Below are 23,307 nucleotides of genomic sequence, written 5' to 3'. Positions count from 1 at the left end.
ACTCCAGATGTTGTCATACTGTCTGTCAGTCAGTGGGTTCATGTCTAATGTTGTGATGACATCAGAGGACGGAACTGTCTCTGTCTGTGTCCTCCACGCCATCTTGTAGCATCACTGATAACCAGCGCAGCTCTGACGTCCTCGGACTCACCTGACAGGGCGAGCAGGTAGACCACACTGAGGGCCATGATGACCCGGATGTGTCCACCAGCTGATTGGGATGAAGATGATGAAGAGTCCAAGGTCACTGACCCGCACGCTGCATGTCAGCTGACACTGAATGACGTGATTCTGGTTGACGTTAGCTTAGCATGTGCTACACTCACACAGGCTGAGCTACCTGCTAACGGAGCTAACAGTCGGAGCTAACCTGCTCTGACGTCACACAAAGACATCTGTTAGCTCCGGCTAACAGCTAGCGTTGACAGACCGGCTGTTAGCAGCCGTTAACGGAGCTGTTCGGCGCTGGACGGAGCTCCGCCGCGCGAGCACCGCGACACATACCGTAACTCGAGATAAAGAACCGGACAGAAACCAGCTCAGGCTAACGAGGCTAATGTTAAGAACACCGGCCGATTAGCAGGAACATGCTAACGGAGCTGAGCGTCCTCATCCACATCAGCGGGGCCGTAAAGAGGGCAGCTGACCCGGGTCGGTCCGAGCTAGTGAACGGAACCAGGGCAGAGGGCAGCTGACCCGGGTCGGTCCGAGCTAGTGAACGGAACCAGGGCAGAGGGCAGATCCGGTTAATTGTTAGCTGTTAGCTTGGCGTCGATCTGAACAACAACAGACCGCAGGAAGTCTCGATGAAGCCCCGCCCCTCGACGGCTCTGTGTGACGTCACGAACCCAGTCACACAAAACCCGTTAAATTGTTTGTTTGTTTGAACAAACACAGCTCCGTGTTTCCTTCATAGACACAAAGTGACCTTTGTTTGTTTACTTTTGACCACAACATCGTGTTATGGAAACGTTTCTAAAGGTTCACGTGCTGCTGTCGTCATTCATCTGTTTATTAACATGTTGATTTGTTTTTATCCCCGATGACACGTCACGGCAGACATGTTGTTCATGATCACAGACACAGAACATACAAACATACATGTGGAACAGAACATGGGAACACGGAGGATTTACATAGCAACAGAACATCTGCTGAGACAGCTGGTCTACACACACACATACACACTCTCTCACACACATACACACTCTCTCACATGTACACACACACACACACTCTCACACACATACACACTCTCACATGTACACACACATACACACTCTCACACACACATACACACTCTCACATGTACACACACATACACACTCTCACACACACATACACACTCTCACACACACATACACACTCTCACATGTACACACACATACACACTCTCTCACACACATACACACTCTCTCACATGTACACACACATACACACTCTCACACACACATACACACTCACACACACATACACACTCTCTCACATGTACACACACACACACACATACACACTCTCTCACATGTACACACACACACACACATACACACTCTCTCACATGTACACACACATACACACTCTCTCACATGTACACACACACACACACATACACACTCTCTCACATGTACACACACACACATACACACTCTCTCACATGTACACACACATACACACACACACATACACACTCTCTCACATGTACACACACATACACACTCTCTCACACACATACACACTCACACACACATACACACTCTCTCACATGTACACACACACACACACATACACACTCTCTCACACACATACACACACATACACACTCTCTCACATGTACACACACATACACACTCTCTCACACACATACACACTCACACACACATACACACTCTCTCACATGTACACACACACACACACATACACACTCTCTCACACACACACACACACATACACACTCTCTCACATGTACACACACATACACACTCTCACACACACATACACACTCACACACACATACACACTCTCTCACATGTACACACACACACACACATACACACTCTCTCACACACATACACACACATACACACTCTCTCACATGTACACACACATACACACTCTCACACACACATACACACTCACACACACATACACACTCTCTCACATGTACACACACACACACACATACACACTCTCTCACACACATACACACACATACACACTCTCTCACATGTACACACACATACACACTCTCACACACACATACACACTCACACACACATACACTCTCTCACATGTACACACACATACACACTCTCTCACACACATACACACTCTCACATGTACACACACATACACACTCTCACACACACATACACACACACACACTCTCTCACATGTACACACACACACACTCTCTCACATGTACACACACATACACACTCTCTCACATGTACACACACACACATACACACTCACACACACATACACACATACACACTCTCTCACATGTACACACACACACACACTCTCACATGTACACACACATACACACTCTCTCACATGTACACACACACACATACACACTCTCTCACATGTACACACACACACACACTCTCACATGTATACACACATACACACTCTCACACACACACACACACACACTCTCTCACATGTACACACACACACACACTCTCACATGTATACACACATACACACTCTCACACACACACACACACATACACACTCTCTCACATGTACACACACACACACACTCTCACATGTATACACACATACACACTCACACACACACACACACACACATACACACTCTCTCACATGTACACACACACACACACACTCTCACATGTATACACACATACACACTCTCACACACACACACACACTCTCTCACATGTACACACACACACACACTCTCACATGTACACACACACATACACACTCTCTCACATGTAGGTAGGTAGGTATTTACTTTATTAATCCCCGAGGGGAAATTTTTTTTCGCTACAGCAACATACAGAAGCAATAAGATAATAATAGAAATAATAGAATAAAATAATAGAATAGAATAGAATAATATAATATAATAATAGAAAAGCAATAAAATAAAATAGCAGTAAAAAATATAAATATAAAATATAAAATGCACAGTATATACAGTACAGTATATATCTATATATATTATATACAAACAAACCAAGAAACACAGTCAACAGTGTTATTGTACTGTGATGGATTTTACCAGAGGTGAGTTATTGTACAGTCTTATTGCAGTGGGCAGGAATGATCTCCTGTATCAGGAATGATCTCCTGTATCTGGAACCATCTCCTGTATCTGGAATGATCTCCTGTATCAGGAATGATCTCCTGTATCAGGAATGATCTCCTGTATCTGGAATGATCTCCTGTATCTGGAATGATCTCCTGTATCTGGAACCATCTCCTGTATCTGGAATGATCTCCTGTATCTGGAACCATCTCCTGTATCTGGAACCATCTCCTGTATCAGGAATGATCTCCTGTATCTGTCCTTGTGACAGCGGAGCTGGAGGAATCTTTTAGAGAACGTCCTCCTCTGCCCCTGCAGCAGGTGGTGGAGAGGGTGGTCAGGATTATCCAATATGGACAATAGTTTGTTCAGCGTCCTCCTCTCCACCACCTTTTCCAGACTGTCCAGTTTGTAGCCGATGATGGAGCCGGCCTTCTTAACCAGTTTGTTAAGTCTGTTGGTGTCACCGGCTCCAATGCTGCTCCCCCAGCAGACCCCAGCGAAGTACAGTTCACTGGCCACAACAGATGGTAGAACATCTCCAACATCTCGCTGCACACATTGAAGGATCGAAGTTTCCTCAAGAAAAAGAGTCGACTCATCCCCTTCTTGTAGACAGCGTTGATGTTGGTCTTCCAGTTCAGTCTGTTGTCATGGAGACACCCAGGTACTTGTACTCCTCCACCATGTCCACCTCCTCTCCCAGAACTCTCAGCGGTTGTGGAGCCGTCGTCTTCCTCCTGAAGTCGACCACCATCTCTCTGGTCTTGGCCACGTTCAGGAGCAGGTGATTTCTACCAGCCCACTCCACAAAGTCCTCCACTACTGCCCTGTACTCGTCCTCCCGTCCATCCCTTATACACCGTCCACTGACTCCTCCTCCCGTCCATCCCTTATACACCGTCCACTGCAGAGTCATCAGAGAACTTCTGCAGATGTCTTGACTCTGAGTTGTTCTGGAAGTCAGTTGTGTATAAGGTGAACAGGAAGGAGACAGAACAGTTCCCTGAGGAGCTCCAGTACCACTGACCACCATATCAGACAGCACACTGCCCAGACGGACAAACTGTGGTCTGCCTGTCAGATAGTCATTGATCCAGGAGACGGTGGACGCGTCCACCCCCCCAACCTCCACCACCCGCAGCTTCTCACTCAGCAGCAGTGGTTGGATGGTGTTAAATGCACTGGAGAAATCAAAGAAAGTGATTCTCACAGAGTCACCGGTTCCATCCAGGTGAGACTGAACTCGTTGCAGCAGGTAGATGATGGCATCGTCCACTCCCACATGAGGCTGGTACGCAAATTGCAGCGGGTCCAGAGAAGATTTCACCAGCGGCCTGAGGTGGGCCAAGACCAGCCTCTCCAGCACCTTCATCACATGAGATGTGAGGGCAACCGGTCGGTAGTCGTTGAGGCCAGATGGAGTCGTCTTCTTAGGGACTGGAACCAGGCAGGACGTCTTCCACAGCACCGGGACTTCCTCCTGCTTCAGGCTCAGGTTGAAGAGGTGTTGTAGGACCTCAGCCAGCTGGACGGCGCAGGTCTTCAGGACCACGGGGCTGATGCTGTCAGGTCCTGCAGCCTTGCGCTGGTGGATTCTCTCCAGCTGTCTCCTAACCTGGCCAGTCATCACAGAGAGGGGGGTGAGGGGTGAGGGGGGGGGGGGGGTTGAGGTGTCGATGGAGGAAGAGCCCTTTGAGATTGAGGGCTCTATGCAGTTCACCAGGGGGCGCAGAGGGGGAGGGGGGGAGGCAGCAGAGGTGTTTGGGAGGTGTGAGGTGTGGAGGAGACAGATGAGGGTGGTGAACTAAACCTGTTGAAGAAACAGTTTAGTTCATTGGTCCTCTCCAGGTTCCCCCTGGTTGTTCCTCTCCAGGTTCCCCCTGGTTGTTCCTCTCCAGGTTCCCCCTGGTTGTTCCTCTCCAAGTTCCCCCTGGTTGTTCCTCTCCAAGTTCCCCCTGATTGTTCCTCTCCAGGTTCCCCCTGGTTGTTCCTCTCCAGGTTCCCCCTGGTTGTCTCTCTCGCCCCTTGAACCCAGTAATCTCCTCCATACCGGTCCACACCTCCCTCACGTTGTTCTGCTGGAGTTTGGCCTCCAGCTTCCTCCTGTAGGAGTCCTTGCACTCCTTGAGCTTCTCCTTCAGGTGGCGCTGCACTCTCCTGAGCTCCTCCCTGTCCCCAGACCTGAAAGCTGCTTTCTTCTGATTAAGAAGAACTTTCAGGTCACTGGTGATCCACAGCTTGTTGTTGGGGAAGCAGTGTTCAGTCCGGGATGGTACGGTGGTGTGTTCACAGAATTTAATGTATTCTGTGATACAGTCCGTCCTGCTGTTGATGTCCTCCCCATGTGGTCCACACAGCACATCCCAGTCCGTGGACTCAAAGCAGTCCTGCAGGGCGTCTTTAGCCTCCTGTGTCCACCTCCTCACAGTCCTGGTGGTCACAGGCTGCCTCTGCACCAGGGGGACATACTTGGGAGTCAGCAGGACCAGGTTGTGGTCTGATCTACCAAGGGGGGGAAGGGCAGTAGTACTGTATGCATCCATGGTATTAGCATACAGTAGGTCCAGAGTTTTATTGTTCCTTGTGGGGCAGTTCACATACTGGTGCAAAGTTGGCAGTACTTTATCCAGACTGGTTAAAGTCTCCAGTAACTAACAAAAATGCACCGGGATGCTTAGTGTACACACACACACACATACACACTCTCACACACACATACACACTCTCTCACATGTACATACACACATACACACTCTCTCACACACACATACACACTCTCTCACATGTACACACACACATACACACTCTCTCACATGTACACACACACATACACACTCTCTCACATGTACACACACACACACACACACACACACACACACACACACACACACACACACACACACACAATAGTACACATACATATGCAAAAGTGTGACTTTTTTTTTATCATATTTTAGACGACATGCTATAGTATGACTTTTTTTTTTTATCATATTATAGACGACATGCTATAGTGTGGACAGGTGATGAGCAGTGCCTGGTTTTCTCCACACATACCGCTTAGAATTAACGCCAAAAAGTTCAATCTTGGTCTCATCAGACCAGAGAATCTTATTTCTCATAGTCTGGGAGTCCTTCATGTATTTTTTGGCAAACTCTATGCGGGCTTTCATATGTCTTGCACTGAGGAGAGGCTTCCGTCGGGCCACTCTGCCATAAAGCCCCGACTGGTGGAGGGCTGCAGTGATAGTTGACTTTGTGGAACTTTCTCCATCTCCCTACTGCATCTCTGGAGCTCAGCCACAGTGATCTTTGGGTTCTTCTTTACCTCTCTCATCAAGGCTCTTCTCCCACGATTGCTCAGTTTGTCTGGACGGCCAGGTCTAGGAAGAGTTCTGGTCGTCCCAAACTTCTTCCATTTAAGGATTATGGAGGCCACTGTGCTCTTAGGAACCTTGAATGCTGCAGAAATTATTTTGTAACCTTGGCCAGATCTGTGCCTTGCCACAATTCTGTCTCTGAGCTCCTTGGACAGTTCCTTCAACCTCATGATTCTCATTTGCTCTGACATGCACTGTGAGCTGTAAGGTCTTATATAGACAGGTGTGTGCCTTTCCTAATCAAGTCCAATCAGTTTAATTAAACACAGCTGGACTCCAATGAAGGAGTAGAACCATCTCAAGGAGGATCAGAAGAAATGGACAGCATGTGAGTTAAATATGAGTCACAGCAAAGGGTCTGAATACTTATGACCATGTGATATTTCAGTTTTTCTTTTTTAATAAATTTGCACAAATTTCTACATTTCTGTTTTTTTCTGTCAAGATGGGGTGCTGAGTGTACATTAATGAGAAATAAAATGAACTTTTTTGATTTTAGCAAATGGCTGCAATGAAACAAAGAGTGAAAAATGTAAAGGGGTCTGAATACTTTCCGTACCCACTGTATATACACACACACACATATATATACACACACACACACACATACACACTCTCTCACATGTACACACACACTCTCACATGTACACACACACACACACACACATATATACACACACACACACACACACATATACTGTATATACACACACACATACACTCTCTCACACACACACACTCTCACATATACACACACTCTGACACACGCACATACACGCACTCTCTCACATATATACACACTCACACATATACACACATGTACACAATATACACACTCTCACACATATACACACACACTCACATATACACACACTCTCACACATACGTACACACATTCTCTCACACACATACACACACTGACAGGCCATAAGGATTTAATTTTCCAACATGTTCCTAAAGAGCAGCTGTTGAAAATGTAAATAACAACAGAAAGTGATGATTATAAATTATGTAAACTTTAATATTTAATTATAAACAGACCAAAGACAACAAATCAAACGTTGAATCTGAGACATTTTATTGTTTTATAAAATATATTTTCTCATTGTGAACGTGATGTCAGCAACACGTCTCTATAAAGTTGTTCCAGGATCATGTTCACTGAGCTGCATCAACTCTTTTAACAACACTCTGAAAACCTTTGGGAACTGAGGAGACCAGTTTGTGGAGTTTTAAAAGTGAAATGTGGTCCCATTCTTGCCTGATAGAGGATTCCAGCTGCTCAACAGTTCAGGGTCTCCTTTGTTGTATTGTTCATGTCCTGATGCTCCAGATGTTTTCAATGATTGACAGGTCTGGACTGCAGGAGGCCAGTTTATCAGCGGACTCTTCTACTAGAGAACCATGCTGTTGGAATACGTGCAGAATATGGTTGGACGTTGTTCTGCTGAAATAAATAAGACCTTCCCTGAAAGAGACGTTGTCTGGATGGCAGCATATGTTGCTCCAAAACCTGAATATATCATTCAGCATTAATGCTTCCTTCCAGATGTTCAAGCTACCCATGCCATGTGCCCTAATGCATCCTGTACCATCACAGATGCTGGCTTTAGAACTGAGCTGATAACCAGCTGGATGGTCCCTCTCCTCTTTAACCTGGAGGATGCAGCGTCCATGATTTCCAAACAGAATCTCAGATTATGATCCATCAGACCTCAGGACAGTTGTCCACTTCACCTCAGTCCATCTTCAATGATCTCGGTCCAGAGAAGGTGGCGATGTTTCTGGATCATGTTTCTATCTGGTTTCTTCTTTGGAGAGTTTTAACATCATTTGTGGATGCAGCGATGAACTGTGTTCACAGACGATGGTTTTCACAAGTGTTCCTGAGCCCATGCAGTGATTTCCACTCCAGAATAGTGTGTTTTTAATGCAGTGCTGCCTGAGGGCCCGAAGATCACCACCATCCAATATTGGTTTCCAGCCTTGTCCCTTGTGTTCAGAGATTTCTCCAGATTCTCTGAATCTTTCAATGATATTATGAACCGTAGACGATGAAATCCACTAATTCTTTGTAGTTTTACGTTGAGGAACATTATTCTGAGATTGTTGCACTATTTTCCAACACAGTCTTTCAGAGTGGTGAACCTCTCCCCATCTTCACTGCTGAGACTCCGCCTCTCTGAAATCATCTTTTTATACCCAATCATGTTACTGATCTGTTGCCATGGTAACCTGATCAGTTGTCAGATGTTCCACCAGGTTTGTTTTTTTTAATCTTTTGTTGACTCTGTCACAACTTTTTTGAAACAGGATTTTACAACTCCACAATATATTTTATTAGAACAGAAACATTTAAGATGTTCCAGGAGCAGCTCGCTGAGGAACACGTCTCCCTCAGGATTTCAGCATGCTGTTCTGGTTCTGGTTCTGGTACTGGTTCTGGTACTAGTTCTGATCCGAGTCATGCTCACTGCTCCTCTCGCTGTCATGAAGGAAAACATGATGTCACACAGTTCTGTGCACCAATCAGAGTTCAGCAACATTTTACTTTTACTGTCATCAACGAACAAATATGTTTGCAGCAACCAGCAGGAGGCGCTAGCGGCTCTACGGACAAGTCTGACTGTCACTTCTACAAAACTACAGCTCCAATGAGGCTGCTGTAGATGTGGAGGAGGAGGAGGAGCTTCCTGTAAACCTCAGCAGGAAGTAGTCCAGGCTGAAGACCGTCCCCAAGCCGACAGCAGGGTTCATACTGATGAAGTCGTCCAGGTTCATCTGACTCTCTGGGGAGAAAACGCATCACAGCATGATGACAACATCAGGTCACATGCTACACATCACCACACATGCTCATAACTGGGAGGTCATGTGACCTGCAGTGTGTATGGGCGGGTACGGTGGGGGGGGCATCCTCCAGGATCCATCAGAGTTCTTCATGTGCGATCGATCGGACGCAAAGTTCAACAGGAAGCTGTCAGCAGGAACCACACGCAACTTCCTGTCAGAGACACAGGGACACTTTACTGTGATGTCACTCAGGTGTGTTACCTGTGGTACTTTGGTGTGTTACTTGTGGTACTCGGTGTGTTACCTGTGGTACTTAGGTGTGTTACCTGTGGTACTTAGGTGTGTTACCTGTGGTACTCGGTGTGTTACTTGTGGTACTCGGGTGTGTTACCTGTGGTACTCGGGTGTGTTACCTGTGGTACTCGGGTGTGTTACCTGTGGTACTCGGTGTGTTACTTGTGGTACTTAGGTGTGTTACCTGTGGTACTCGGGTGTGTTACCTGTGGTACTCGGGTGTGTTACCTGTGGTACTCGGGTGTGTTACCTGTGGTACTCGGTGTGTTACTTGTGGTACTTAGGTGTGTTACCTGTGGTACTCGGGTGTGTTACCTGTGGTACTTAGGTGTGTTACCTGTGGTACTTAGGTGTGTTACCTGTGGTACTCGGGTGTGTTACCTGTGGTACTTAGGTGTGTTACCTGTGGTACTCGGGTGTGTTACCTGTGGTACTCGGGTGTGTTACCTGTGGTACTTAGGTGTGTTACCTGTGGTACTTAGGTGTGTTACCTGTGGTACTCGGGCCTGATATTGCGGTCCGAGCGGAACCCCAGGGCGCCGTAGAGCGTCAGGCTGCACGGAAACGACAGCTCAGAGTCCAGATCGTAAACCAGAGAGTCCGACTGAAGACCCGCCTGCAGCAGAACCACATGGTAGTCCTGAAACACACAGTGACATCATTAATGATGTCATGATGACCTCAGTACTGTTTATGGTCTGGTTGTTCCATCGGTGAGTAAGAAGATGTGTGACATCACAGACCCAGATCACTGGTTGGTCACCTCGTCCGGACTTCTGTTTCCACAGAGGAACCTGATGGAGAACAAACACAGAACGTCAGCTTTAGAACCAGACCGCGTTCTTTATGATCAGCTGTTGTTCCTTCCTGCTGGACTACTGTTCCTCCTTGTTGTCAGGATGTTTCAGGAACTCTTTAGAACCCTCAGTGAGACCTGACAGGGTTCAACAGACAGATCAGAGTTCTCTTGTTTCAGCTACTCTTCATCGACTTCCTGTCAAATCAGGGAGAGAATTTAAATCCTGCTGCTGACTTACAAAGTTCTTCATGACCGAGAACCATCTGATCTCAGAGATCTTATAGAACCACATCGTCCCCTAGAACCACATCATCCTCTAGAACAGGGGTCTTCAACATTTTTCAGGCAAAGGACCCCCAAACTGATAGAGAAATGGAGCAGGGACCCCCTACTATATTCAGTGGTGTGAAAAAGTGTTTTCCCCCTTCCTGATTTCTTATTTTTTTTGCATGTCTGTCACACTTAAATGTTTCAGATCATCAAACAAATTTAAATATTTGTCAAAGACAACACAAGTAAACACAAAATGCAGTTTTTAAATGAAGGTTTTTATTATTAAGGGAGAAAAACAATCCAAACCCACATGGCCCTGTGTGAAAAAGTGTTTCCCTCTAAACCTAATAACTGGTTGGACCACCCTCAGCAGCAACAACTGCAATCAAGCGTTTGCGATAACTTGCAATGAGTCTTTTCCAGCTGTGGAGGAATGTTGGCCGACTCATCTTTACAGAGTTGTTGTAATTCAGACACATTGGAGGGTTTTCCAGCACCAACCTCCTTTTTAAGGTCATGTCACAGCATCTCAATAGGATTCAGGTCAGGACTTTGACGAGGCCACTCCAAAGTCTTCATTTTGTTTCTCTTCATCCATTCAGAGGTGGACTTGCTGGTGTGTTTTGGATCATTGTCCTGCTGCAGAACCCAAGTTGGCTTCAGCTTGAGGTCACGAACAGATGGTCGGACGTTCTCCTTCAGGATGTTTTGGTAGACGGTAGAATTCATGGTTCCATTGATCACAGCAAGTCTTCCAGGTCCTGAAGCAGTAAAACAGCCCCAGACCATCACACTACCACCACCAGATTTTACTGTTGGTATGATGTTCTTCTTCTGAAATGCGGTGTTACTTTTACACCAGATGTAACGGGACACACACCTTCCAAAAAGTTCAACTTTGGTCTCGTCAGTCCACAGAGTATTTTCCCAAAAGTCTTGGGGATCATCAAGATGTTTTCTGGCAAAAATGAGACGAGCCTTAATGTTCTTTTTGCTCAGCGGTGGTTTTGGTCTTGGAACTCTGCCATGCAGCCATTTCTGCCGAGTCTCTTTCTTCTGGTGGAGTCATGAACACTGACCTTAACTGAGGCAAGTGAGGCCTGCAGTTCTTTGGATGTTGTCGTGGGGTCTTTTGTGACCTCTCAGATGAGTCGTCGCTGCTCTCTCGGGGTAATTTTGGCCGGCCGGCCACTCCTGGGAAGGTTCACCACTGTTCCATGTTTTCTCCATTTGTGGATAATGGTTCTCACTGTGGTTCTCTGGAGTCCCAAAGCTTTAGAAATGGCTTTAGAACCTTTTCCAGACTGATAGATCTCAATTACTTTCTTTCTCATTTGTTCCTGAATTTCTTTGGATCTCGGCATGATGTCTATCTTTTGAGGATCTTCTGGTCTACTTCACTTTGTCAGGCAGGTCCTATTGAAGTGATTTCTTGATTGAGAACAGGTGTGGCAGTAATCAGGTCTGGGTGTGGCTCGAGAAATTGAACTCAGGTGTGATAAACCACAGTTATGTTTTAACAGGAGGGGAAAACACTTTTTCACACCACTGTATATTGTATACAATTGTGTTTTATATTAAACTGGAGGAGTGCAGGAGACTTGGAGGGACAGGTCCAGGCTTGGAGAGACAGATCCAGGCTGGTCTCCTGCTGTGAGTGAACCAGTGTCCAGCTTGAGAAAGCTCCTGTGTGTCACTGAACGTGCATTTCTGACTGAAAGATAACATCTTCTGCCTCCATTTATCCATCCGCCACAACATGTTGGATTCATGTTAATGTCTATTTAAAGACATTTAAATTTGTGGAATTTTTTTTTTGAAAAAAATAAAAATGAAAAATTGTCTAATCAACCATAAATTTCACGGACCCCCTGCAGTACCCTGCAGACTCCCTAGGGGTCGCGGACCCACTGTTGAAGACCTCTGCTCTAGAGAATCACATCGTCCCCTAGAATCACATCGTCCTCTCGAATCACATCGTCCTCTAGAGAACCACATCGTCCTCTCGAATCGCATCATCCTCTAGAGAACCACATCGTCCTCTAGAGAACCACATCGTCCCCTAGAATCACATCGTCCTCTCGAATCACATCGTCCTCTAGAGAACCACATCGTCCTCTAGAATCACATCATCCTCTAGAGAATCACATCGTCCCCTAGAATCACATCGTCCTCTCGAATCACATCGTCCTCTAGAACCACATCATCCTCTGGAGAACCACATCGTCCCATAGAATCACCTCGTCCTCTAGAACCACCTCCAACCTTCATGTTCTCCTACCTTCATGTTCTCCTAGCTTCATGTTCTCCAACCTTCATGTTCTTCTTCTCCTGTGTTCTCACCTTTCTGTTCTCATTGGAGATGAAAACCACCAACAGCTGTTCCAGCGGTGCGGTTCTCTCGGTTCTGACAAACTCACAGAGCTTCCAGACATTTTCTTCACTGCAGAAAGAGAATAGACAACAGAACCACAAACAGTCAGAACCAGCAGAACCAACAGAACAGGACAGTGTGGAACAGGATGTAACTACAGATCTATGAGGAGAAATATCAACACACTCCGCAGCCAATCAGCTGATAGAACTTTCTGTCAACACTCGGTTCTGTTCAGATGATCAATAACAACTGAAACAATAAGAACCTACAGAGTATAGTTTGCAGTATTTACCAGTATTAACAGTACTATACTACTAACAGTACTACAGAGTATAGTTCGCAGTATTTACCAGTATTAACAGTACTATAATACTAACAGTACTACAGAGTATAGTTCGCAGTATTTACCAGTATTAACAGTACTACAGTATGAACAGTACTATAATACTAACAGTACTAGAGTATAGTTCGCAGTATTTACCAGTATTAACAATACTACAGTATGAACAGTACTATAATACTAACAGTACTACAGAGTATAGTTCGCAGTATTTACCAGTATTAACAGTACTACAGTATGAACAGTACTATAATACTAACAGTACTAGAGTATAGTTCGCAGTATTTACCAGTATTAACAGTACTACAGTATGAACAGTACTATAATACTAACAGTACTACAGAGTATAGTTCGCAGTATTTACCAGTATTAACAGTACTACAGTATGAACAGTACTATAATACTAACAGTACTACAGAGTATAGTTTGCAGTATTTACCAGTATTAACAGTACTATACTACTAACAGTACTACAGAGTATAGTTCGCAGTATTTACCAGTATTAACAGTACTATAATACTAACAGTACTAGAGTATAGTTCGCAGTATTTACCAGTATTAACAGTACTACAGCATGAACAGTACTATAATACTAACAGTACTACAGAGTATAGTTCGCAGTATTTACCAGTATTAACAGTACTACAGTATGAACAGTACTATAATACTAACAGTACTACAGAGTATAGTTCGCAGTATTTACCAGTATTAACAGTACTACAGTATGAACAGTACTATAATACTAACAGTACTACAGAGTATAGTTCGCAGTATTTACCAGTATTAACAGTACTACAGTATGAACAGTACTATAATACTAACAGTACTACAGAGTATAGTTCGCAGTATTTACCAGTATTAACAGTACTACAGTATGAACAGTACTATAATACTAACAGTACTACAGAGTATAGTTCGCAGTATTTACCAGTAGCAGCTCGTGTAATTGCAGTTTTCGCGGCTCGGTGTGATTCCGTCTTCTCCCTTCATGATCCGGTGTTACGCTGAAAACACTCCACCGGAAGTACACAGGGAATCTTCAAAGTAAAAGCAACGTTTACTAAATCAGGGACCTGAACCTGAATCAGGTCCAACATCCCATAATATCTCTGTGATCCGTCACTAACAAACACAAAGCTGCTCATTAGCTCCTCATGTCAACCAGGGCTCCTCAATCCAGCACGTTCACATAAAAGGGGGCGGGGCTTGCAGAATTGACCAATCACAGATATTGACAGCAGAGACATGCTTCACAAACACATGAAATAAACTGATCTCAAAAACTGAAAAAAGACAATCAACTGAAAGATGAATGTAAAACATCAGACAGAATTAATGTAATTTCATCTCCATCACAACTTTCATCATCATCTCCATTACAACCTTCATCACCCTCATCATCATCACAACCTTCATCATCTCTATCACAACCTTCATCATCCTCTCCATCACAACCTTCATCATCCTCTCCATCACCACCCTCATCATCATCACGACCTTCATTCTCTGTTGGAGGACGATATCAGTAAAAACACAAAGATGTATAGATCATAATGATCACTGGAGACAGAGGAGACAGGATGAGACAGGATGAGACAGAGGAGGAGACAGGAGATAGGAGGAAACAGAGGAGACAGGAGAGACAGAGGATGAGACAGGAGATAGGAAGAAACAGAGGAGGAGACAGGAGAGACAGGATGAGACAGAGGAGGAGACAGGAGAAACAGGATGAGACATGAGGAGGAGACAGGAGAAACAGGATGAGACATGAGGAGGAGACAGGAGAAACAGGATGAGACATGAGGAGGAGACAGGAGAGACGGGAGAGACAGGTCCTGAAAACCCAGAGACATCACCATGGTAACAGATCCTGTTTAGTGGATTTTCATTGAATTTTAATCCTTTAAAAATGCTCATTGATGTTTATTATTTGTTCTGTCCGTGTTAAAACATGATAAAACAAACATGCGTGTGAGGTCATTGGGAGGAAAAACACATTTTATTCAGAACAAACTGGATTTATTAACATTTCAACATGAAGAGGTCCATCTCCCCATGGCAACACCAGGACGACCTGCTCTGTGTGTTGGTAAACAAACAGTCAGAACGTTTCATAAAAACAAACTACAGAAAACAACAGCCTGTGTTATCCTAGCAACCACCACCGACCGCTGCTGGGATACCACAGGTGGTCTGACAAGCCCCTCCCCCAGCAGAGGGGGGCAGCAGGTTGCTGGGCAGGTTGCTAGGTGAAGAGGCGGATGGTGGCGTCGGCTCCAGACGAGAAGATCCAGGGCTGTGTGGGGTGAAAGGTCACGTCCAGAACACCGAGGTCATGAGTGATCACATGACCTCTGAGGACCTTCACAGGGACGATCAGCGGGTTCTGCAGCAGGTCACTGGAGGGGGGATCAATAAATCATTGTTGTTGTTGTGGATCAAAAAGTGTTGTTGTGTATCAAAGTGTTGTTGTTGTGTTTTGTATCAATACGTGTTGTTGTGGATCAACAAGTGTTGTTGTGTGTTTGTGTGTTTACTTGTAGACGGTCCCGTGACACACGATGACTGATCCGTCATCAGACGCTGAAGCGAACAGCGGGTAAGCTCTGTGGTAGGCCACGCCCCTCACTGCCTTCTTATGGTGTCTGCAGACAGGAAGTGATCAGTTCCATCAACAAACACAAGAAATCATCACAGATCCATAACTTGAAACTATTGAGCAACACTAACTAATGCGCAGGTGATTGACAGGAGTCAGAGTGATTGACAGGTACGTACCGCAGCATCTTGTAGGGTTTGGTTGAGAGGTCGAGGTCGAACCAGCTCAGCCTGCAGTCATAACTCCCACAGATCACATGATCACCTGAATACAGACAGGCAGGTGAGAAACAGACTCCACCCCCAGTAGTGATGACATCATTTTAATGTTGGCGGCCCCCGAGGATTTGGTGTTCTAGAGCAGAGGTCTTCAACAGTGTAGGGGGTCTGTGAAATTTTTTGGTTGATTAGACCATTTTTAATCCCCCCCACTCCCCAAATTTAAATGTCTTTAAATACATATTGGTTCTAGAGGATCTAGTGTTCTAGTAGTTCTAGAGCAGGGGTGTCAAACATACGGCCCGTGGGCCGGATCCGGCCCGCCAGGGGGTCCAGCTCGGCCCGCCGGATGACTTTGCTAAGTGTGAAAATTACAGAAAGACATAAATTGCATTTCTATGAGAATATGGAGGTTTATGAGTACAAACGTTTTGTAATTTTTTTTTTTTTAATCGATCCAGTAATTGCTTCAAAAACAGCGTAAATGTGACGTCTGCTCCGGAGGCAGCAGCTCGCTGCTCGCTTTGTGACGCGTTTGACGTCAAACGCGTCACAAAGCGAGGGAATCTGCAGAGGAGAGCCGGGGCAGATAAACAGTGGGCTGATGTCTGAGTTTTTGGTCTTTATGTTTCTAGTTTATTGTAGAAAGACCTTAAAATAGGGTTTATCATCCAAAAACCTTCACCAATGATTTAAACAGAGAGAAATATTGTCGTTATGTATGCGTTATTATTCTATGATTTTACTGGTCTGGCCCACTTGAGATCAAAGTGGGCAGTATGTGGCCCCTTAACTAAAATGAGTTTGACACCCCTGATCTAGAGGATTTGGTGTTCTAGTGGTTCTAGAGGATCTGGTGTTCTAGTGGTTCTAGAGGATCTGGGGTTCTAGTGGTTCTGGTGTTCTAGTGGATCTGGTGTTCTAGAGGTTCTGGTGTTCTAGTGGATCTGGTGTTCTAGAGGTTCTGGTGTTCTAGAGGTTCTGGTGGATCTGGTTACCCCCTGGGTGCACAGCGATGCTGGAGATCCACTTGGAGTTGGCCTGTAGTTTTTTGGTCATTTCCTGTTTGACCAGGTTGTAGATCCGGACGGTGCGCTGCGTGGCCACGAAGAAGTAGGGCCGGACCGGGTGGAAGGACACACACTGAACCAGACCTTTGTTCTTCCTGAAGGGGTTCTGGCTCCGCCTCCGGCTCACCTGATGGATAAATACCTGCAGGTGGCTGGAATGGTCTGGCATCACAGAAGCCAGGTAGTCTCCTTTAGTGTGCCACGCCACCTGGTGGACAGCCTGAGGACACCAACACCGACCAGTTAGTCAAGTCCAGGTCTGGACCACAGTCTCAAACTCAACCAATCAGAAGCCTTTCTCACTTTGGGATGTTGTATTTTAAGGCGGATCCCCTGGTTTAGCTCCTCCCCATCAGCCTCGCACCAGACAATAGGCCCCTCCCCTTCTGAAGACTCGCCCTCCTGCTGACCAACCAGGAGTCGCTCTGATGACGAGAGGACCTGTCTGTCTGCCAGAGACGGAGACAGGATCAAGACCACCGAGTCCCTGAAACAGAAAGAGAGTGAGACAGGTGAGCAGACAGACAGGTGGACAGACAGACAGGTGAGCGGTCAGACAGGTGAGCAGACAGACAGGTCCTTACAGGGCGACAGCCAGCAGACAGACAGAAGAGTTTGGATTCCAGGCGACACTCTTCACAGCTCCGCCCACCTGGACCGTCTTCATACAGCGAGACGAACAAACCTCCCAGAACCTGACGGAGCCGTCATCACTACCTGGAAATAAATAAATTATCACCTGACAGATTATAATTTATCACGATTTATTAACGGATGATTAACAAGTGATTGACAGGTGGATGCTGTTACCTGAAGCCAGCCACTGTCCTGATGGAGACACACTGATGGAACGAACCAAACCACTGTGACCTCGATACACCTGAAACACAGGAAGATGATGTCAGTGACAGTCACCTGACTATATGTGTGTGTGTGTGTGCGTGCGTGCATGTTTACCAGAGACTGTGTTGTTGGAAATGGCTGCAGGTCTTTTGGTTTTGGCAGTTTGGGGATCAAATCCTCTGGATTAACGTTCACCTGCAGACAGACAGAATGAGAGGCAGACAGAATGAGAGACAGACAGACAGACAGAATGAGAGACAGACAGACAGAGAATAAGAGACAGACAGAATGAGAGACAGACAGACAGACAGAATGAGAGAGAGACAGACAGAATGAGAGCCAGACAGACAGACAGAGAATAAGAGACAGACAGAATGAGAGACAGACAGACAGAGAATAAGAGACAGACAGAATGAGAGACAGACAGACAGACAGAATGAGAGGCAGACAGACAGAGAATAAGAGACAGACAGAATGAGAGACAGACAGACAGACAGAATGAGAGGCAGACAGACAGAATGAGAGACAGACAGACAGACAGAGAATAAGAGACAGACAGACAGACAGAATGAGAGGCAGACAGACAGAATGAGAGACAGACAGACAGACAGAATGAGAGGCAGACAGACAGAATGAGAGACAGACAGACAGACAGAGAATAAGAGACAGACAGAATGAGAGACAGACAGACAGACAGAATGAGAGACAGACAGACAGAGAATAAGAGACAGACAGAATGAGAGACAGACAGACAGAATGAGAGAATGAGAGAGAGAGAGAGAGAGAGACAGACAGAATGAGAGACAGACAGACGTACTGACCCTCATCTTCCTCTGACGAGGACACAGGTAAAGGTCGAGGCAGCGTTCAAACCTCTCGTGGATGAAACGAGAAAATGACGGAACCTGACGGAGACTCGAGAACCTCATCGGAACAAACGGCAGCTTCCTGTCTGACGGATCCTGCTGCTCCCACAGGGACCGCTGTGGATGGACAGGGAGACGGACAGGTGGGGAAATTTACAGGTAAAGATTTCTGTTTTTTAATCTGCTCCATTTTAAAACCAGGTGAGGTCACCAGGTGACGCACCTCCTCGTCAGTGAACAGGTACTCCGGCGGGGGGTTGTAGGACTCCTGGTGACCAGGTAGAGGGGTTTTGGGGGCGGGCAGGTGCATCCTGTGTTTGGACAGGATAGAAGAGTCCTCAGTGGTCCACAGGTCGTAGTAGCGGCCCCTGCTGTCCTCCTCCACCCGCCGAGGCTTGATCCAACCCATCTTTATAGCATGGACCAGTTTAGACACCTGCAGACAGACAGGTGAGAGTCAGACAGGTGGAGACAGAAAGACAGGTGAAGGGAGACAGACAGACAGTTTTTTTTTTACCTTCTCCTTTTCAGTTAGTGACGGGATGAAACTCCGTTTATCTGCAGGTCTGTTAGAGACCGGATGAAGCATGACATCATTACTGAAGAAGTCCACGGAGGGCTGAGGAAGGGGGAGGGGAGCAAACATCAATAACAGGTAACATTCTCTGTATCTACTGATTGTAACATTTAAGAGTTTGCATTAACAAGTCTCCAGATGTGTTCAGGTGCGTCCTGGTGTCTGGCAGACAAAGGTGAATGAAGCTTTACCTGAAAACACCAGGAACATGCTTCCTGAGTCTGGTCGGAGCCTGACTGTTTCACCTGAGTGTACCTGGTACTCGTTGAAGTTGACGTCTCCGAACTGTCCTCTCTGGAGACGGTTGACCAGCTCCACCTGTTCGTCGGACAGCACCATGTCACTTCCTGTCTGCTTGTTGTGGACCGTTTTCCTGCGGAAAGACACGTTAGCAGCATTAACTGGTGAAGAAGACTTTACAATAACTCACCTCTGTCTAAATCCATCACACAACAATAACACCGTTGCACTGCTGTTTGTTTAATTAAGTTTAGTTTAATATTATTCTTTTTTTATTTGTATATAATGTGCATTTAAAAAAAAGTACTAATATTTTTTTACTACCGCTACTTTATATTTGTCATTTTTATTGCTTTGTCCTGTATATGCTGCTGTAATGTAAAAATTTCCCTTTGAGGGATAAATAAAGTCTGTTCGTCCGTCCGTCTGTCCCTCTTAGCATTCTCTAGCCAGCTCACCAGTAGTCCGGGTTCTCCATTTTGTCCAGGAAGTCGTCGAGCTCGTCCTTGTTCCTGATTGGCTTAAAGATCTTCTTCCCGTCCAGATCGTAACCAATGTGAGGAAAGTCTTTGTACCACTCCATGGGAATGTTCCCTACTGTGTTCCTGATGTCCTGCAGAACGACCAGAACCACGACATTGGAGAACATTAGAAAACAACAGAAGACGGAGAACGGAACTGAACACGACCCTGAAGAGGAACCCTGAGAGAACCTAGAGGGAGACGACCGAGGAACATGAGAGAACCTGCCAGAACATGTAAAGAGGAACCTCAGAGTCGTGAATACGAGCTCGTCTCACCTCTTCATCTGAAGAGTCGTGCTCGTACTCGTCTCCTCCCTTCTTCTTCTTTTTCTTCTTCTCCTCCTCCTCCTCTGACTGCAGGTAGAACAGAACACAGGTGACGTTCTTTAGGAGAACAGGTGAGTCACAAACAGCCAATCAGCTGTTGGAATAACACACAGGTTACCCACCTGCTGACTCTGTCCCTCCTCTTCACCGCCATCATCATGTGAACCCTCCTCTTCCTCGCTGTCACTCCCAGAATCCTCCAGTCCTGAGTAGACGCTGTCCTCGCTTTCATCGTCCTCCTCTTCCTCAGCTGGTCTGTTGTTGAAGTTGAAAATCTAAAGAAGAAACAGAACCAGTTCAAAAATCTGAGAATTTTAGATGAACAAACATTGAAAGTGTTTTATGTCAAATATAAATATCTTCAAAGCAGGACTTGATTTCTGTTGTTTAAACAATGTGTGAGGAACATTAAAGTCTGACTGTAAGCTAAACATCCTAAAACCGTCAGATAATGAATGGAGTTTTGTCTGTGTTGAAAAATTATTTATCTCTGCTGACACAAACAGCAGAGCTAACATGCTAACAGCAGCAGTCTGTAAATTAATGGAGTCACACTGAAAACAAACCTGTCATCGCACATGTGCAGTGAGCTGCTGTTTACACTTAATAAAACACTAACTAAGCTTCTGCTAACAGGACCATCGACCTGACAGATACAGCCGGTCTCCATTCAGAACTCCATTCAGAATGTGAACATTTTAAGCATTTTAACGTTTCTCTGCGGATCTTTAACTCGTGTGGGGATTGGTTGGGCTCGGTCCGGTTTGCGGTTCGGTCCGGCTCCGGTCTGTGAACGTTACTCTCTGGTCATCTCCATGGAGTGTTCTCGCTCCGATTTAATTGGCGGATCGCAACCAACTTGAATAGGTGCATGCCGCCACCTACTGTACCGGAGTGTGGAGTTTCAGGGTGATAGTTTCATTACCGTTTTAACCGTCTACCTGTTAGTACCATCTGACCTCTGCAGCTCATCCAGAATGCAGCAGCTCAACTTTAACCTCCTAGATTCACTCACACTACTCCTCTCCTCCTCCTCCTCCTCCTCCTCCTCCTTTACCTTGAACAGTAGAACTTTAGTATCTTAAAATGGAACTTACTGATAGAACTTTGTAGTTTGGCTTTCTGGAAGAAATTATATTTTCTTGATTCTTGTTGTTCTGGTTTTGTACCCTCATGGTTGAAATGAACTTATTGTAAGTAGCTTTGGATAAAAGAGTCAGATAAATGAGATGAGATGAGATGTGATGAGATGAGATGGGAACTCATCAGCTTTGCGTTGTTTGGGAGGATTTATTTGCAGCATGCTGAGTCTCAGAGCTCTGAACTGGATTCTGTCTCATGTTTCTGATGAACTCTTGGCTGCTGCTCCTACATCCATAATCTGTACATGATGGGGTTAGGGTTAACCCTATGATGGCCCTATAGATGTCCAGCAGTGACTGTTTATCTGCTCCACATTCATAGCCAGAAACTCATCTCATAACATTGAGCACCTTTTTACATTTAGTTTCAATATGCTTAATAAGAGTTCTCCACAAGCATCTTTCCTCAAACCACAGCTCTAAATATTTAAACTCGCTCCATACTTTGTCCATATAATTGAAGATAAATATTGTTTATATTTCTCTGTATCATCCCTCTCACCATCTGAACTATCAGCCATGAGAGCTGCACTCACGGTACAGATGTTGCTAATCCGCAAAATTCTGCTGTTTCTCTTAATCCCGTTTTTCAACACGTTTCTTCTTCCAACACACAGCAGCGTGTTTCCATGCACCGGTTAGCATGCTAACGGCTCGCCGCCAGTTTCTCCCCTGTTCACCCAGTCAGTCTGAAGTTTCTCACCTGCTCCCGGTCCCGGTCCCGGTCCTCCTCCTCGTTACTCCTCTTCTTGACGGTCTTCTCGCGGACTTTCTTCATCCCTTCTCTCGGTTCGTTGCTCAGCATGTTTTTGCTGCGCTCCTCCATCAGACCACGTTGGCTTCTTCTTCTTCGTCTTGTTTTCCGGAGGTTGGCCTCCAGCTGATCGGCTCATTACCGCCTCCTGCTGCTCCGGAGAGCAACATACTGATTAAAGGTTCCAGTTCGGTTAAAGTCTCCTGAAACGGCCACAAACATGGCGTTTATTTATGTACATGTCAGTTACTAAAACCTTTTTCCGGTTCTGTTATGAATAAAGTTCTCTTTATTTATAGCAGGACTTATTCCAGAACCACATCCTCCTCACATAGATGTCGTGTTTACATGTTACATACATGTTGTATGTTGTTACATGACGGTTTGCTTACGTGTCTGTTGGTTGTTTAAACCTTGTTCCGGTTCCGTTACAAATAAAATTCTCTTTATTTCATGAATCCCAGGAAGGTTCTTTAAATCAGTCGGTGTTTTTAATTAGAAATTATCCGGATTACGGTCTCCTACGTCACAACGCCACCAAACGTTGACGTTACGTTCTGTTGTGACGCCATCAGTGTGCGCCCGCTCTCTGGCTACGCAGTTGT

At 45.6% G+C, this 23,307-nt stretch overlaps 3 protein-coding genes across 4 annotated transcripts in view; all 3 read right to left on the bottom strand.

The window, feature by feature from the left end:
* The window catches only part of lrp12 (low density lipoprotein receptor-related protein 12), a 7,305-nt gene extending 6,492 nt beyond the window's left edge, over window positions 1-813 (bottom strand). For both annotated transcript variants that reach the window (XR_011178275.1, XM_069149894.1), the window contains exon 1: window positions 152-813. Coding sequence is in view for 1 of the 2 variants with exons in the window: in XM_069149894.1 (XP_069005995.1) it covers window positions 152-188 (37 nt within the window). In the remaining variant the exon portion in view is untranslated. The remainder of the gene's footprint in view (window positions 1-151) is intronic.
* A 6,909-nt stretch (window positions 814-7,722) lies between these two features.
* Window positions 7,723-14,687, bottom strand: ntaq1 (N-terminal glutamine amidase 1). The gene is made up of 6 exons (XM_069149893.1): window positions 14,471-14,687; window positions 13,169-13,268; window positions 10,497-10,547; window positions 10,245-10,393; window positions 9,546-9,670; window positions 7,723-9,455 (listed from the first exon to the last, which is right to left on the bottom strand). Exons 1-6 carry the CDS (start codon window positions 14,530-14,532, stop codon window positions 9,310-9,312), a joined length of 633 nt encoding a protein of 210 aa, XP_069005994.1. The 5' UTR covers window positions 14,533-14,687; the 3' UTR covers window positions 7,723-9,309.
* Window positions 14,688-15,539: 852 nt separating this feature from the next.
* Window positions 15,540-23,283, bottom strand: bop1 (BOP1 ribosomal biogenesis factor). The gene is made up of 17 exons (XM_069149884.1): window positions 23,095-23,283; window positions 22,652-22,905; window positions 20,929-21,081; window positions 20,756-20,833; window positions 20,414-20,568; window positions 19,971-20,088; window positions 19,656-19,757; window positions 19,362-19,574; window positions 19,094-19,255; window positions 18,387-18,467; window positions 18,240-18,309; window positions 18,014-18,146; window positions 17,733-17,916; window positions 17,358-17,649; window positions 16,321-16,405; window positions 16,080-16,187; window positions 15,540-15,941 (listed from the first exon to the last, which is right to left on the bottom strand). Exons 2-17 carry the CDS (start codon window positions 22,772-22,774, stop codon window positions 15,788-15,790), a joined length of 2,211 nt encoding a protein of 736 aa, XP_069005985.1. The 5' UTR covers window positions 22,775-22,905; window positions 23,095-23,283; the 3' UTR covers window positions 15,540-15,787.
* Window positions 23,284-23,307: the final 24 nt, after the last annotated feature.

This window comes from Embiotoca jacksoni, unplaced genomic scaffold, assembly GCF_022577435.1.
Source record: "Embiotoca jacksoni isolate LCO1_2020_lvr unplaced genomic scaffold, fEmbJac1.0.p SCAF_150, whole genome shotgun sequence".
NCBI lineage: Eukaryota > Metazoa > Chordata > Actinopteri > Embiotocidae > Embiotoca > Embiotoca jacksoni.
This window is presented reverse-complemented; position numbering and strand designations above follow the sequence as displayed.

Excerpts from the sequence above, each read along its gene's own strand:
- ntaq1 (XM_069149893.1), bottom strand. The coding sequence starts at position 14,532 with ATGAAGGGAGAAGACGGAATCACACCGAGCCGCGAAAACTGCAATTAC. Across the intron at positions 10,548-13,168 it reads TCTCCAATGAGAACAGAAAG|GTTCCTCTGTGGAAACAGAA; the intron begins GTGAGAACACAG and ends GTTCTCCATCAG. Across the intron at positions 10,394-10,496 it reads GTGACCAACCAGTGATCTGG|GACTACCATGTGGTTCTGCT; the intron begins GTCTGTGATGTC and ends TGTGTGTTTCAG.
- bop1 (XM_069149884.1), bottom strand. The coding sequence starts at position 22,774 with ATGGAGGAGCGCAGCAAAAACATGCTGAGCAACGAACCGAGAGAAGGG. Across the intron at positions 18,310-18,386 it reads TTCCAACAACACAGTCTCTG|GTGTATCGAGGTCACAGTGG; the intron begins GTAAACATGCAC and ends CCTGTGTTTCAG. Across the intron at positions 18,147-18,239 it reads AGGACAGTGGCTGGCTTCAG|GTAGTGATGACGGCTCCGTC; the intron begins GTAACAGCATCC and ends ATTTATTTCCAG.